Genomic DNA, 17,268 nt, shown 5'->3' with positions numbered 1-17,268 from the left:
TCTGGCAGCAAGTACAGCCCCTGCCTTCGTGATGCTTATGGTTCATGACATGGACTCATCCTCCTTGATGCTCTGTGAAAATATTCGTGATGATCTCCCAATTGTTTCATGTGTGGTAATGACCTACAACAGGTCTGTCCCCCATTTAAAGCCGATTCTAATCTGCTTATAATTTGAGAAACAGGGAGCCTCAGCAGGCTAAATGTCAGAGCAACTTGGCTTCAAACCTTCTCTCCCTCCCATCTTCTTTTTCTGGTCTCAGCCTCCTCATCTGTGAAGTGGATATAAGAATTATCTTCTAAAGCCACTGTCAAGATTACGGGAAGAGCAAATGCTCATAAACGGTAGCACTCTTTCTTCTGCTCCCACGGCGGGGGAGGGGAGGGGTGGGGTGGACCTGCATCTGATTTCAGGGCAATCTTCATCAGAGGGCAGTTCAGGGGGGCATTGATTCTGTTCCCCTGTCCCCATCCTCTAGGACTCTGATGCTGATGACGATTTGGAACCCGGTCCTCCCGCTTGCTCTGTACCTACCCCGACTCCCTGTCCCCTGGCGCTGGAAAGCTGAGTCCGCCATCCTTGACACTGACCCCTTGCCTGCAGAGCTTTACCAAAAGCTCTCATGTACATTATCGCAATTACACTTTCCAGCAGGCCTGCGAGGCAGGTGTTCTCAGCCTCATTTTACAGTTGAGATACCTGAGGCTCAGAGAGCTGAAGTGACTCTTGCAAGGTTACAAAGGAAATTAGTGGCTGAGCTTCCCTTGAAACACAGGTGCCCATCTCCTGCCTTAGGCCCTTTAAGTTCTTAGCGCTGCTGGCTGCCCCCGTGCCCCACGCTGTATCACAGAGATGCTCGCGAAGCGTTCTCGAGAAAGGGAGGCACACGCGATTCTTTTCTTGCAACCGTGTACGTTGGAGGCATTAACATTCACCCAGGAGCTGCAGAAATCCACTCAGCTGGAACCGAGACCAGCGAGAAGGGGACTGACCACATTTGTTTATAGTGGGCTAATCCGGCTCCGTCTCTCGCTCCGCACAGCCCGGCTTTCCGAGCGGGAGAAAGTCTAATTACAGACTGACAGCCCGGAGTGTCTCCTGGGAAGACAAGTCCTGAATAAAAGTATTAAGAGAGACTTGCCTGGTTTGGAAATAGCTATCTGTTTGTTTCCTAGTGCTGCAGCTCTAGAGGGAGCGGCTTAGATGGGGCTCTCCGTGCACAGGATTTCAGCCTGCAGGGGGCAGTGGAGAAGAACCGGCCAGCAGGTGTGGACACTGAGGCCCGGAGAAGTCAAATGACCGTACCAAGGTCATGCGGTGTGATCCTGGTGAGGCCAGCACACGGATCCCAGGCCTGATGGGGGAGCTTCTGATTCCCACTGTTCCCTTTTGTCCTCCAGCGTTTCCTGTCTGGTGCACGGAATTCCAGCGTCTGGGAGTCGTCTCCAAGCTGGGTTCTCTGTTTCCTCTCCATCCTGCCCCAGAGTGTGCCCCACAGAGTGCCAAGTACAGGCGGATCATGGGGCTCTGCTGCCTCAGTCTGTTCAGCAGCTCCTCCACATCCTCAGCAATGGAATGAACTGAAATCATCTTGGCCAAAAAAAAAAAAAAAAGCAAGCAAGCAACCAACCAACCAACCTGGTCTTTGTCCTTTTGCTCACCAGATGACTGATGGTGTCCCTTTTGCATCTTCGTGGTTTTGCTCATGCTGTTTCTTTCCTTCCTCTGTCTGCAGACACTTCTACCTGCCCCTGCCTCCTTCAAAGCCCAAACTGCAGGAAGCAGCTGTTTCTGGATGTTCCCCACGTGGTCCCTGCTGATCTCCATGGTACTCAGTCTGGGGCATGCACTGTGACGGGGGTGCCGGGCTGCGTTCTCTTCATCTCTGGGCATTTAGTGCCCTTCCTTGTACCTAACCCCAACCCCCAGTGGAGCCAATGTAATAGCTGATTGCTTAGAATGTGCAGCTACTTCGTTACGTGATGGTGAATGAGATGGGCTTGGTCAGTCCCCCAGCGCTTATGTTCTGATGGACCAGTCCACTTGGTCACTGGTGGTCTGAGGCTGAGAGGTCACAATATCTTTACGAAGCGTCAGTTAAGCAGTAGATACCTGGCTAGATAGCATAAAGATGCCTAAAATATATAGGGAAATGGCACACATGAATGTCTACTGCGTCTGTCTCTCAGCGACCCTCTCTCCATTACCAATTTCTCAGATAGCGCCATGAGTACCAGCTGAGAACAGGCTCCTGAATGTCCCCAGTAGGGTGTTTATGGAGCACAGGCCGTGACAGAAAGGGCAGGAAGTAAGGGGATTGATTACAAAGAGAAACGGCATCCATGGTGAATATTTGTTAGGTATGATGTGTGTGCAATATATAAATATTTGTTATGTTTGTATATATGAAACCATCAAGCCCATTACACAGGAGGGGTAATTAAGGCAGAATGTCCGAAGTGGCACAGTTGATCGATGGTGGCATTTGGATTTCAATCCAGGTATGCTGTACGTGAAAGCTGTAGTTTTCCTACTGGGCTTCGTAAAACCCAAGTATGGAATATCTAGTAGTGCCAGCCCTGGGGTACAAGTTATTTAAAACCAGCCCCTGTCCTCCTGAAGCTCCCAGTGCGCTGGGGGAACAGAAATTATCTTGATCCCTCAGTGGGATGCTGGCAGGAATGGAGCGTTGAATTGTCTCTAATATCTGTGCACACATGGCAGTCCCTCACTGCCTGCTCCTGGAGCACGTGGGGTCGGCCTGCTGTGGAAAGCTAGCTCCGTTCCCAGACCTGTACATCTGCTGCACACGGACTCTGGGCCAGCACAGCCCTGTCTCCAGGCGTTCACAGAAATCCCAGGTCGGGGGTGCCTGGGTGGTTCAGTGGGATAAGCCTCTGCCTTGGGCTTAGGTCAAGATCTCAGGGTCCTGGGTTAGAGCCCCGAATTGGCCTCTCTGCTCAGCAGGGAGCCTGCTTCCCCCTTCTCTCTGCCTGCCTCTCTGCCTACTTGTGATTTCTCTCTGTCAAATAAACAAATGAAATCTTTGGGGTGGGGAAAGAAATTCCAGGTGGGAGCTGTGGCCAGGGTGCAGGGGGAATGGAGGTGAGGTACGGCTCACACTGTGCTCGGGGGAAAGGCATCACAGAGAAGGAAGCGGATCCAACCATGGAGCCTGGAGAACTGGCTCAGGTGTAAAATGGACACTCGTGAATTTCCCAAAAGACCACCCAGATTTGGCGTGAGCTGCTTCCAACCTGAGAAAAGGTCTTGCATTTCTATGCTAATGAGCCCGACGCTGGCTCCTTCTCATCCCACCCCTTAAATGCAAATGCAGAGCGTGGACATGAAGTGGGAAGCAGGAGGCACGCATTAGCCCACCCCTTATAAAGCCTCTCTTGAGATCAATTACTTAAACCAGCCCCACTTCATTTCCAGCTGAAAACCCACCGCTGTCTGCTGGCTGCAGCCCCGGCCTGGCCTGATGAAAGGATCAGGAAGGAAAACAAACATCACAGACATTGGGTCTCATCAAGGATGGAGAGGGGAGGTCGGGGAAGGAAAGCCAATGGACTGGGGCTGCTCACTCACTGTCTGCAGACATTGTGCCTGATGTCGTGTTGAATATTTTGTAGGTTTCTCCAGCGAAAGGGCAGAAGATCATCATAATCACAGACACACACACAGAGTCATAGAGGCATGACACGATCCCGTTTGATTTAGCTTCTCTCTTGCTTCTGTTCTGTGGTTATCCCTCCATTCACTCTGGGTTGCTTTCTTCATCCCCAGGAAATGATACTCATTCTCAGAGCTGAGGCATAATGGACAGAGAACAGGACCTAAAGCTGGAAGACCCAAGCCCTGTCCTGATATGCCACATGGTAGTTGTGTGACCAGACCCCGAAATAGTCTCAGGTTTTGAAGTTGAGATTCCCCAGCTGTGTGACAGCAGGCTGAACTCAATATCCTCATTTTCAAAATAGCACCATGACTACAGGCCTTGGAAGATCACTGTGAAGATTAAATAGATTGAAAAAGATTATTGAAAAACCATGTAAAGTGGCAGGTACAGGGCTTGATACTCTATCTACCTTGTTTCCATTTTCCCTCTTAATCACTATCTCTCTGTCAGGATTCTCTTGAGGATAATATTTATCTCACAAGATTATTTTGAAGATTAAATGAGAAAATATACCTGAAAGTATTATGAATAGTAAACTCTCTTTAGTTGATTCACAGATTCACTCAATCGAATACTATTTCTTATTAAAGATTCAGTGTTAAGTGATATGGGTGATTACAGAGAAGGATCAGACACAGGATTTACCCTAGAGAAACTTTCATTACTGAGATGTACCCCATGCTCCTAGAAAAACATAGTATGAGTCAAAACTGGAAAATGCTGGTATATATTTGCAAGATTCAAAGATAACATGGAGTTACTTTCCAGATGGGACCATCAGCCAAGGATCCGTGGTGGGCATGCTATTTGAGAAGACACTTGGCAGAAGGGTACGAGAGGATGGATAAAGGTAGTCCAGGTAAGGATCGAGCATGCACAGTCACAGCAGTGAGAAAGTGTGAGGAAGGCCAGGAGAATCTAGCCAAGAATGTCAGGAATAATTTGAGGGTGATGGTTCATGAAGGTTGCAAGGATAGCTTTGGATCCATGTGTGGAGGAATTTGGACTTCTAATTTGATAGACGATGGGGGAGCCACTGAAGGTTTCCGAGCAGGAGATTTAGGTTGTCAGGAGCTGTCTTCTTGATGATGAGTCCAGTGGTAATACACAGGCAGGTCTAGTCTGAGGAGAAAAACAGAGGCCCACTAGGAGTCTGTCGTGATAGTTTCGGGAAGACCCCAGGCCATGAAATGGATCCAAGGGTAAGAATGAAGGAGGGAAGCTTTGGAGGAAAAACATTGCAGAGGAAATAGGACAGAATTTAAGGGACCATGTTGAGGGGTGCAGAGTGAGAGAGTTGAGCAGTGGTTATGGAAGGCCACTATAGTCTTGGGTGAAGAGAAAAGCCATTAGGGAAATCTCAAGAAGGAGCTGGTCTGGGAAAAAAGATGATGTTATCCATATATAAAAAGAAGAAAATGAATCCCCCAGAATCCCAGGCATCAGGGGAAAGTAGACCAGCTTTTTTGTGGGGTGGTGTTCCCCAACTTTGACACTATTGACATTTGGGGCCAGATAATCCCTCGTTGGGCCTGGGGGTGCGGAGCTCTCCCATGCTTTGTAAGATGTTTAGCACACACTGTGTTCCAGGAGCACAATCTCCAAAGTTGTGACAACCATAAATGTTTCTGGATGTTACCAAAGGTGCTCTCAAGGGCAAAATCACTCCTCATTGACACCACTACAGACTCCTAGTGGGCCTCTGATTTTCTCCTCACATCACTCAAAAATTCCTTCGCACATGCGAGAAAGACACAGAAATCAGGGACATCAGGGTTTTTTTTAGGACCCATAACAGTCTCCACTTCTGTCAAATGCTTGCCTAAATGTCTGAAAAGATAGAGGCAAAACCAACTGAGTGCCTCATTAAAATCTCCACAACTAAACATTTCTTAAGCATACAAGTTGTTCATTAAAATTTTTCATAACTTTATTTGAGATGAATAATGATACTACCAGGTCATCCTGCTAATGAGAGAATTTAAGTATTCCCAAAGAGATCAAGATAGCTGATAGCTTTAGACAAGCTACTTAACTTCTCTGAACTATCATTTCTTCAACTGCAAAATGAAATTAATCAATCCTCTATCATCGACTTGTGAGGGCTCAGTAAAATAAGACATATGACAGGGCTGCCACATGTTCAGTTATTCCTGTCTCTCCATCTCTACTTATTTAATTAATTTATGAATATGTCTGGAAGAGTAAGAGAATGTGTGTAGGTATGAGATCATTGGTGCAGCTGTGTAGCTGTCACTGTAATTCTAAAGAATGTTTCTGGAGATGTCTATGGAAGACATCTGGTCCCCTCAAGACACAAATATGCTGGGTTTTCATATCTAATATCTGGATGAAAAGCAGAAAGTCCATTCATTTACAACAGCTCTCAGGCTCCCGATGTTTGGCAACACATTGTAGAAACTTTATGTAACTATTAGCATTTTCTACATTTGGGCAGCTATTTATGACCAAGCTGATAGACCAGTGTTAGCCTTGTTTCAGTCTTAAAAAGCAAATTGATCTGACTTTAGTAGTTCCAAGAGTCACTCAGAAAGATCGAGTAATTCTGCGACTCTCTCTTAATTTGGCTTTGCCTCATTCTGAAAAAAAGATCTCTTTGCTAGACTGGTATTGGTTGCAAATTCTCCTTTCCTCAACCATATGGATATTATTTTTCAAAAGATCTGAAGGACAGTGGCCTTTGGTGTCTGAGATTTTAGGGTGTTTGGCTAATCAATACCCTAGTCACTAATTAACCACATCTCAATGAGAATTGAGCGAGTTCTGTTGGTTCCAAACATTACATTGATCTTACTGGTCCCAGTCTGAAGACATCTTTGACTCCTGCTCTCTGAATAATTTTATTCGTTCTAAGTAACATAGGGTGGGTGAAATGTTTGCTGCTGCTTTCTTCATCTTGTCTTTGATGACTTGTCAGCCTGGGGTAACCATTCAGGAGAAGGTGAACCGGTGAGTTGGTCATAATTCTGCAAGATTTGTACCTAGGGATCACCGAGTGGGGCGCTAAGACACTTTCATGTTTGCAACAGGTGATTTTAGGATGGAATGTGATGTCTTTCATATTATTACCAATCCAGTGAAGAAGTGCAGGGCAGTGAAAAGAGCATGTCCTTGGAGTCCGATGGACCTAGATACAAATCACTCAGTCTAATCTAATCTGAGATCTAATACTCGATAGTTAGGCAATCTGGAGGGCACCAGTTAATCTCTTTGAGCTTCAGGTTGCCTAGCTGGAAATGAGAAAAATAATGTCTCATCTATAAGAGCTGATGAATATGAAGTAAGTTCCCAGAGATAAAGTATACTCGGTTTAATAAATAATAATTCTCTTGAGTAATGTCAGACAGCTAACCTCTACTCATCCGTTGGTGAATCATGAAAATTCCCATCTCATAGTGTTTGAGGGGAGATACAATTAGGTAATGTTAATAACGTCATCTTGCGAAAGGCGAGAGACTATAGAGATGCTGGGTCATTTCATTCTTAAAATGAGTTTACCTTTTGCTGTAGGGTAATGAATGGAAGTGATATTTTCATAGGTACTTTGCAATTTTGCTCATTTCATTTCCTTAAATTGTCCAGCCTGGCTTCAGGTTTTTATATCTTAACATCAAATATGTTAATGGTGCTTAAACAGCCCCTTATTTTAGCTTTGGGGTAGTTTGAAAGCAGTCCTTGTCTCCCAAACACTGAAGATTTTAAGTTGAGCTATTTTATTCAAGTTCTTGTTGAGTGATTTAATTTTGAATCATTATTGCTTTTAAATGCTAGAGCAAGAGAGATTTCCTTTATGTAACAGATCAGGAGGGGGAAAGGCATTTTTTACAAGCAGTTCATTTGCGACTTGTATTTAAAGCAAATATGCATTTGAAAAATCAGAAAATTCACCTCTAATAATTACAAGATAAAGGCAAGAGAACAGTGGTAAAGGAAATCTCTGCTGAGATACTCTTAATTATAAAACTTATCATTGTAATCCTTTTTGAAAATGAACAAAGCTTCTTGATGTTTGATGAACTTATCAAAGAAGACAGACCAGTGAAGAGGCAAATTTGAAGTCTAGGCAAAAGAGAACCAATTAAATACTTCACAAAGTGCTGAAGTAGGAAATCATGAGGTCTTATGTGTCTAATGCCAATTTATCTGACCCAGGCTTTGAAAATGGAAGATTACATGGTAAAATGATTTTACTGGGTTAGAATTATGGCCCTGGCATTGACTGTTGGTGTGATCTCAGGCAAGTTACGTAAGTGTTCGGAGTTGTAAAATGGAAGGAAATTCAGAGAAACAAATGGATGAAAGTACCTAAGACAATGCCTGGTACTTTGCAAACATTCAGTGGAAACTACTGCCCGCGGTGTTGTGTGGTTGTTGTTGTCATGTTTTGGTCTTTCCATTCTCTCAGATGGTGGACAAAAATTAGGTAGAACAAATGTATTATGTGCCAGTTGGCATGGATCAGCAAGTTTGGTCAGTGCTTTCAAACATTTACAAAACTTAAGTGTCACACTTTTTGCTCCAAATAAAATCTTATATGAAACCTAACAGTGAGAAAAACAGATGATGTATATTTATGTTTTCAATGGTACACTTAAATTAAAATTTTTTTAATTTAAAATTTTTAGTACATTTTTATTTTTATGAGCTCTTCTTTACCATTTGCTTATTATCAACCCCTAATAGAAATATGGGATTGAGAAAAACTTTTAAAAATAATGGTGATGAAGGATACCTAGGTGGCTCAGTCAGTTAAGTGTCCGCCTTCAGCTCACATCATGATCCCAGGGTCCTGGGTTCGAGTCTCGCCCTGGGCTCCTTGCTCAGTGGGAGCCTGCTTCTTCTTCCTCCGCTGCCTGCTGCTCCCCGACTTGTGCTCTCTCTCTGGCAAATAAATAAGTAAATAAATCTTTAATAAAATAAAATAAAATGATGATGAAAACCAGTTGTAATATCCAGTCTCAAGTATCAATAGATCTCCATTACATCTTTTATATAAATAATACATTTTAGCATGTGCGTTGCTTTAAAAAGTTTAAACAACTTAAGGAGGACATGTATTGCATGGAGCACCAGATGTTATATGTAAACAATGAATCTTGGAACACTCCATCAAAAAGTAGTGATGTACTGTACGGTGACTAACACAACATAATAAAATATAATAATAATTAAAAAAATTCCAAATATTAAATGATAATGCTGGGCAAGAAATAATCTAATTCTAAAAAAATGTAATATATGCTTGATCATGTTATTTGTAAAATAAATTTAAGCTTATGTATAAAATGATTGTATGAAAATTAAAGAAAATTGGGACACCTGGGTGGTTCAGTGGGTTAAGCCTCTGCCTTCAGCTCATGTCATAATCTCAGGGTCCTGGGATCGAACCCCACATCAGGTTCTCTGCTCAGCAGGGAGTCCAGTCCCCTCCCCACCCCCCTACCCCCGCCACCTGCCTCTCTGCCTGCTTGTGATCTCTCTCTCTCTCTGTCAAATTAAAAAAATCTTAAAAAGAAAGAAAGAAAGAAAACCACATTCTTAAATAAAATAGTAATGCACCAGATAAAAAAGTTTAAACAGGGACACCTGGGTGGCTCAGTTTGTTAAGCGGCGGCCTTCGGCTCAGGTCATAATCCTAGCGTCCTGGGATCAAGTCCCACATCGGGATCCCTGCTTGTCAGGGAGCCTGCATCTCCCTCTGCCTCTGCCTGCCTCTCTGTCTGCCTGTGCTCGCTCTCGCTTCTCTCTCTATGACAAATAAATAAATAAAATCTTTAAAAAAAAAAAAGTTTAAACAATTTTCAGTCCTTCTAATTTCTTGAGATTGTTCTATAATAAAGAATATATGATCTCTTAGTGAATATATTGTGTGCACTCAAAAGCATGTATTTCTGTGTTTTTGGGTGTAGTGCTAATTAAATCAATCATTAAATCAAGCTGGTTAATGTTGCTCAAGTTTTCATCTCCTTGTTCTATTTATTACTGAGGGAGGGATGTTGCAGTCTCCAGCTATCTTTGTGGATTTGTCTATTTCTCCTTTCAGTTCCTGAAAGCAAAAAGAAGCAGTTTATGCTTTACGTGTTTTCAAACTCTGTTTCTCTATCTATCTACCTACCTATCATCTATCTATATTTAGAATAATTATGTCTTCTTGATGACTTGCCTCCTTATCATTATGAAAGGCTCTCATTATCCATAGCAATTGGTTTTGTTCTACAGTCTATTATTAGTATAACTATTCTTGCTTTCTTATGATTATTGTTTGCATGGTGAGTTTTTTCTACTATTTTATTTTGACTTATCTGACTCTTCGTACTTTAAGGTATGCTTCATGTAGATAGCCCATAAATGAATTTTGCTTCAGTATCTAATCTAACAATCACTGTCTTTTAATCACAGTATTTATACCATTTATATAAATTGTAATTACTGACAACTCTGCATTTGCTTATCACATTTTTATTTGCTTTCTATGTGTCCCATTTGTTCTTTAATTCTGGTTTTTATCTTTTAGATTTAATATTTTTTCTAGTTCCAAATGATTTATTAACTATTCTGCTTTCTTGTTGCTGTTGTTATTGTTCTTAGATTTACAATATATATCCGTAATTTATGATAGCCTACTTTCAAATAATATGATATAGCTTCTGGTATTTTTATTCTCACTGAGTAACTTCCTCTGACATTTCTTGCAATGCAGAATGACTTTTGCTGATGAATTCTCCATTTTCAGTGACCTGAAGATGTCTTTATTTTGCCTTTATCACATCACTTTAAATATGTCATTCCATTATCTTTGGTTTGCATAGTCTCTGAGGAAAAATCTGCTTTCCTCTTTGTGTAATATGTCATTTTTAAAAAATTGACTGCTTTTACAATTTTCTATTACTGATTTCCAGCAATTTGATTATGATGCACCTTGGTATGGTTCTATAGGTTTATAGTTCTCAGCAAATTTGTAAAAAAGTTTTGCCATTATTAATTTAAATATGTTCTCTGTCTCATAATCTCTTTTCTTTCTGATAGTAGAGTCATAGATAGGTTAGACTGCTCGATATCCCACAAACCAATGAGGCTCTACTCTTGTTGTTGTTGTCTGCAATCTGTTTATCTTTTTCTTCCATTTTGGATAGTTTCTGTCACTGTTTCTTCAAGTTTGCTAATCTTTTCTTCCACAGTATTTAATCTGTTGTTAAGCCATTCAATGAGTTTTTTCATTTCTGTGTAATGATTTTCAGCTTTAAAAGTTTCCTTGGTATTCTTTTGTGTCTTCCACTTATCATCATGTTCATGAGTCTCCCTCCATATGTGGATATATGTGCAGTAACTCTTCTAATGTTCTTGTCTGCTGCTTCCATCATTTCTATATCACAGACCTTTGGAATTAGGATTGACACAGACAACATCAGGTTTAATCCATCCACTTGTGTGGCAAGGAGAAAACTTGAGCCCCAGAGGGAGAGAGAAGGAGCATATTACATAACAACCAGACCTCTCTACCAGGCATTTTAAGAATACTGGCCAATTAAGCCTCATCATGTCCTCCTAAGGTTTGTTTTAAGTATTATCCCCTGATTGAGGACCAGAGCCAGAGAGGAAAGAAAGCAGTCTTACAGGTTCTAAATCCCTTGGCCACCTAGTGGAACAATCAGGTGGCTATTATCTCCACCATTCCTGCTACCCTCACCCACCAGAAAAAAGACCAAAAAAGTCTTCATTTTGGTAAGTAATGCAAATATAACATTTTCAACAAAAAATTTCCATTGATGGAGAATGAACAAAATTCCTTTAGAAGGACTGATGCAAACATGAGTAAGAACATCAAACATGGAGGATGACCTCTGTTTCATTAAATAGGACACAGAGGTCATGGACTCTGAGAAGTTTAAAATCATGATCCTTCTCTGTTTTATTTATTTCACCAGGCATCAGAGTGTGTTTACCAAAATACCCTGGGCTAAGGCCATGTGACTATTTTCAAAGGTTGTCCAGATAACTGGAAATCAGTAGGTATTCAAGCTATTTGCATTTTTAAATACTTTGAACAGTCAGAGTAGTGGGTGTGACTCAGAAGTGAGCCCTGTGAATGTGGACACTTTTGTTCAGGTTAACTAATCATTAACTATACTTCAAGTGGCATCGGGTATGGGATTTGGAGGGAGATCAATCTGGGTTTACGTCTTGGCTTCACCACTTAGTGGCTCCAGAATTTGGGCAAGTTAAACTAAGACTCAACTTTCTCATCTATAAAACAGAGATACATATTTAACTGAGTGCTTCTCAGGAGTTAGGAGAATTCATACCAAGTACTTAGCACAAAAATGGCACATGGTAAGGTTTTAAATATTATTTTTATTACTCTCTTTCCATTTTGTCAAAAATCCTTCATAGCATATCTTGGAATGCTAATACAGTGCATATGTTTAGTGTCCAACAACCTTCATATAAATCCTTGCTTTAACCCATTGAGTCACCCAGGCACCCCTCATATAAATCCTTGCTTTGTCATTTTACTACCTATATATCTTTAAGCAAGTTTATTTCATCTCCCTATGACTCTGTTTTACTTACCTATCAAATGGGTGTAATAGTTCCCACCCCACAGGGTTCTTCTATTATTTAAATGAAATAATATAAAAGTGAATGAGGTAATATATTTATACCCAACATTTGTTCTGAGTTCCTACCATATGCAAAGTACACACTTAACACTGGCCTGCAAACAATATAGTTGTGACCTCTGCCTTATAGATCCTGCAGTGTAGAGATGGAAATAAAGTATGAGAAACTCTATGTATATGGCATGATGTTAACATAGGGCAGGCAGGTCAAAGAAAGCTACTTAGAGGAAGAGAGGCTTAACTGAACTGCGAAGTTTCAGCCAGATGAATGAGGTGTGATTATTCCATGCAGGGGAAACAGCATTATGAACACACTGCAGGAAAACCTGGCATGTGCCTAGAACCAGAAGTTCTGTGTGGAATTCTGTATGCACACAGCACATAGAAGATACTTTTCTTTTGTTCATTTCATCCATCTATTCATTTGTTTGTCCACTTATTCATTCAGTACATACTCCAGGTATGCTAGGTGCTAGACAGATAATGTTCCTACCCTCATGGAATTTACAGTGTAGTGATGGAGTCGATAAACATGTAAACAAAACAATACAGTAAAAAACTATGTTAAGTACTATGAAGGAAACTAATAAGGCCTTTTGATAGAGGGTATTATAGTAATGTAAGGACAGGGTGGCTGTCCTAGAGGTGGGATTTAAGCTGAGGGATGTAGGACAGTAAGGAGAGGCCATGTGAAGAATAAGGGAGAATGGAGAGATCAGCCTCGGTGAAGACCTTCCAGTGGTAAATGGCCCATCATGCTCCTGGCCCTGAAGGATGGGAACAGCATGAGAGTAGGGGATTGTGCCCTGAAAGGATGTCCAAAATGTGCAAGAGACCAGATCACAGGGGACCTTGGGACCATGATGAAGAATCTGTGTACTAAAAACCAACCAACCCGCCAGCCAAAAAACACCGGAGGGACTTATAATGGGGGGCAGGGATTACCTGTTTTCTAATTTAAAAAAATAAAAATCATCCTGGTGGCTGTGCAGAGAAGAATGGGAGGAAGCCGCAGTAGGAGGTCCCAAAGGAGGCCATGGCAGTGATCTGGGTGAGAGATAATGGTACCTTAAATTAGAGTTGTAGCAGTAAAGGGAGACAGAAGGGAAGATATTTGACATATATCTTGAAAGTAAAATGACAGAAATTTCCAAAGGATTGGATATAGAGGTTAGGGGAAGGAGGTAGTTAAAGACCATGGCCAGGTATCTGGCTTAAGCAACTGTGTGTTACGGTGATTCCACTTTTGGATGTGGATAAAACAGAGAGAGAATCTGGTTAGAAGAAAATTAAGAGTTAAGGGGCACCTGGGTGGCTCAGTGGGTTAAGCCTCTGCCTTCGGCTCAGGTCAAGATCTCAGGGTCTTGGGATTGAGCCCCACATCAGGCTCTCTGTTCAGCTGGGAGCCCGTTTCCCCCCACCCCCTCTGCCTGCCTCTCTGCCTACTTGTGATCTCTCTCTCTCTCTGTCAAATAAATAAATAAAATCTTTTAAAAAAGAAGAAGAAGAAAATAAAAAGTTGATATTTGGAGCCATTGAAAGTTTGCCATGCCTCGGAGGCACTGACTTGGATAAAGAAAACAGAATTTCAATGGAGTGGTCTAGATTGAAGATCTAAAGTGAGGAGGCATTAGCATAAAGTCATGGGAAGCCCAGGAAATGTTCTCACCTTCCTAAGAGTGAGAGATGCAGAAAGAGAAAAGAAAGGCAGTACTGCACCCTGAGGCATTCTAGTTCATAGAGAACTCAAAAAGAACTGGCCACAGAGGTCAGGAGGGAGGCAGGAAGTGTGGTGCTGAAGCTGTCTAAGACAGGCCGATATCAAGAAGGGAACAATGGCTAACAGAGGAAAGTAAGACCAAGTCAGAAAACTTTCCACCGGATTTAGTAACATGGAGGTCACCAGAGACTCAGCCAACTTTCAAAGTCAACTTAAAATACCTCAGTTTCATGATATAATTTCCATGTAATAACTGAATGGATCTGCTTCAAGATGATATAATTAGTGACAATCAGTCTTAAATATAAGCTGAGCCAACGTAATAGGATGATCCTCTGGCAATAATCAGGGTTAGGCCTTCTAACCTTTTAGACAATTAATTATTATGTGATCTCAATTACTGAGGTAGACACTTTGCAGGGTCAAACATTTGACCCAGAGATTGCATGTTCAACTCCAGGTTTTAGGCCCTTTGCCTTCTGTGCCACCCTTAAAAAGCCAGATGGGTAGCATGTCACTAGTTCACAGCCCTATCCAGTGTAGACATTCAATACCATTTTGATAAAGATGGAGAGTTTTGATGAGCATGTATGCAGTTGAGAAGGTTAGAGAGAAGGAACTGACATGTACATTGGGCTTGTGCTTGGGGCTTTACATTCATGATCTTAGCCCATATTCAAAACAGTCTCACAAGTTATTAGTATCCTATTTTCACTTATAAGGAAATCAAAGTTCAGTAGATAGCAGAAACTGGATTGTAATACATGCTTTTGTTAGATCAGTATGCCCTCAGTTGCATTACACAATCTTACAGATGTTACATGAAACAAGAAATGATGTATTCAAAAATTGGGGAAATGCCGGGTTGTGCAAATTAGAATGCAGAACTTCCCAGGGCCTTTAATAGGTTGCATTTTATATTTCTAAGAGTAGCATGTTGTATGCAATTTATCCAAATTTGACCATGTATATTTTCTTCTCTTCCTTCCGAACCCCAGGTTGAGCACTCCCCAGAGACCACTTTGAGAAATCCTGCCATAGTACTATATTGACTTGTGGTGATTCTATAGATTAAAAAACAAAACAAAACAAAACAAAACTAGGTAAAGAAACTTGCTCATTGTAGCATAACAAAGTAGATGTAAACTAAAAATTATAATAAAAAACTCCTGACTCTCAGTGTTATTGCATGAGTACATTCTCAGCAGTTAGGAGATGCTTTTCTTGTTTTTTTATTATTTTTTATTTTTTGGTGATGCTTTAAAACTATTTGCTGAGCTTTACTAGATCACAGATTTATCCATGGTTTCCTAAAAAAATGATATAATTCTTCTGGAAAGCCATTTGGCCACAGTGTCATAAGCCTTAAAATCACCTGTATCCTTCAACCCAACCATCCCATTCTACAGGAAGTATCTTCAGGAAGGAACTTAGAATATGGAAACACTGGGTGGTCAATAATCTAATTTTTTGCTGTTAGATGAGTGGAACCATGTGTAGCCATCATAAATACTTTACATTTCTGCTATGGTATTAAGTGGAAAATCAGGATGTAAAATGTAATACTCAGTATGACCTCAATTACATTATGAAAACGGAGCAGAAGGAAATATAACAAAATATTAATCGTGGGAGGGTTGGAGGCATTTTTTTCTTTTATGTTCTCTTTAAAGAGAATGTATTACTTTTATAATAAGCAAAAAATAAACTCCATTTAAAGATTCATTGGAATGATACGAGAAAATACTGCACATATTGATATTGGCTAAAAGGTTGGAGCCCTATAATGACTTAATGAATGGTCCTTGCATACTTTCTGTACTCTTGCTTCAGTGATGGCATTACTATGTGTGCTTCTGTCTAGACATCATGTCACAAAGCTTTTAAAAACTACAGCAACACAGCCCTGCTCTGTCTAGGCTTCTGCTTCCTTCCATTAATACTGTTTCCTTCCACTTTGACATCATAATGCAGTCTCTGTGGGCTTACACTGACATTATCTTGACAATTCCATAGTGAGATGCAAAACTAATCCTGGAGTCATTTTCTGTTCCCAAACCTTCACCATGTATCTTCTACCCTTCTTTTGATGACGAGAACCCTGTCTTTCTCCATGTCCCTATACTTCAAACTTTTATTCTTAGGATGGTCTATCAGAAAAATGACACATAGACAGAATCTTGAGCCATTTGAATGTCTAGTTATCAGGATTAATTAATTAGCTTCTAACCCTAGATTAGGTTCAAGTAAGTCTCTAAACAAGGTCACTCTATTTCCTGTAAATTGGTCTCATTCTTTCTCTTCTTTTCTTTCTTTCCTTCCTTCCTCTCCCTCTCTCCCCCTTCCCTCCTCTCTTCCCTTTTTGTCCCTCACCCTCCCTGCTCCCCTCCTTTCATTCTTTTTTATTTTCCCTTTCCTAAATATTCACTGGACACTTTCATTGGGTCTGGCACCCCGATAGGAACAGTAAACAAACATACAGGCAGTATCTGCCTTCATAGACCTTAAAATCTGGTGAAGACAAAAATTAGACAAATACTACAAAGGTGATCATTAAGTGTTGAGATAATGTGCAGAGACTGATTAAACCAGATGAGGGGAGGAAAAATATTTCCCTAGAGAAATGAACTTTAGGATGACATTGAAAGATACCTAGGCGTTAACCAGATAAAGAGGGAGAGTTGGATTAGTTCAGGATTGGGTTTTAGAGGTAGGCATGATTAAAGGAGCAGTAGAGTCCGGACATTTAGGACATAATTATGATTTTAAAATGATAGATCATGGACTCAAAACTAGTTACAAAGGGAAATTAAAATAGGAGGGGATATTATTGACAGAAAGCTTAGGTGTCACAAGAGTAAAAGTCCCAAAGAAGTTCAAATGAAAGTGAGCTGAGAATCCTTGAGCATCTAATACAGAAGGAGAAGAACCCCCAAATAACCATTCACAGATGACTCATGGACTAGTGATTTGGAGAAGAAGCTGTTTCAGAGAGTGAGAAGGACCAGGATTGACCATAGAAGATAGTGGAGTGAGGAGAAAGGTCCATGGAGATGAGGAAAAGGAGTGACTGAGGGGCAAGTGTTGAATAACTCATTTATGGGGCTGACAGGGTTTCCAGGGTGATGGAAGGAATTGGAATAGAGAGGAACTTTGTGAGCCAAGTGCTGAAGCTTTTGGAGGGACAGGAGCACTGGTATTACATACCAACATCATTTTATAGA

General features: G+C 41.1%; 1 protein-coding gene across 1 annotated transcript in view; it reads left to right on the top strand.

The window, feature by feature from the left end:
* Positions 1–6,457: 6,457 nt before the first annotated feature.
* The window catches only part of C8A (complement C8 alpha chain), a 64,250-nt gene continuing 53,439 nt past the window's right edge, over positions 6,458–17,268 (top strand). Inside the window, exon 1 of the mRNA XM_032303104.1 lies at positions 6,458–6,652. Within this exon, the coding sequence (XP_032158995.1) occupies positions 6,576–6,652 (77 nt within the window). The 5' untranslated portion in view covers positions 6,458–6,575. The remainder of the gene's footprint in view (positions 6,653–17,268) is intronic.

Source organism: Mustela erminea, chromosome 10 (genome assembly GCF_009829155.1).
Source record: "Mustela erminea isolate mMusErm1 chromosome 10, mMusErm1.Pri, whole genome shotgun sequence".
Lineage (NCBI taxonomy): Eukaryota > Metazoa > Chordata > Mammalia > Carnivora > Mustelidae > Mustela > Mustela erminea.
The sequence above is the reverse complement of the archived record's forward strand: the minus strand, read 5'-3'. Positions and strand labels throughout refer to the sequence as shown.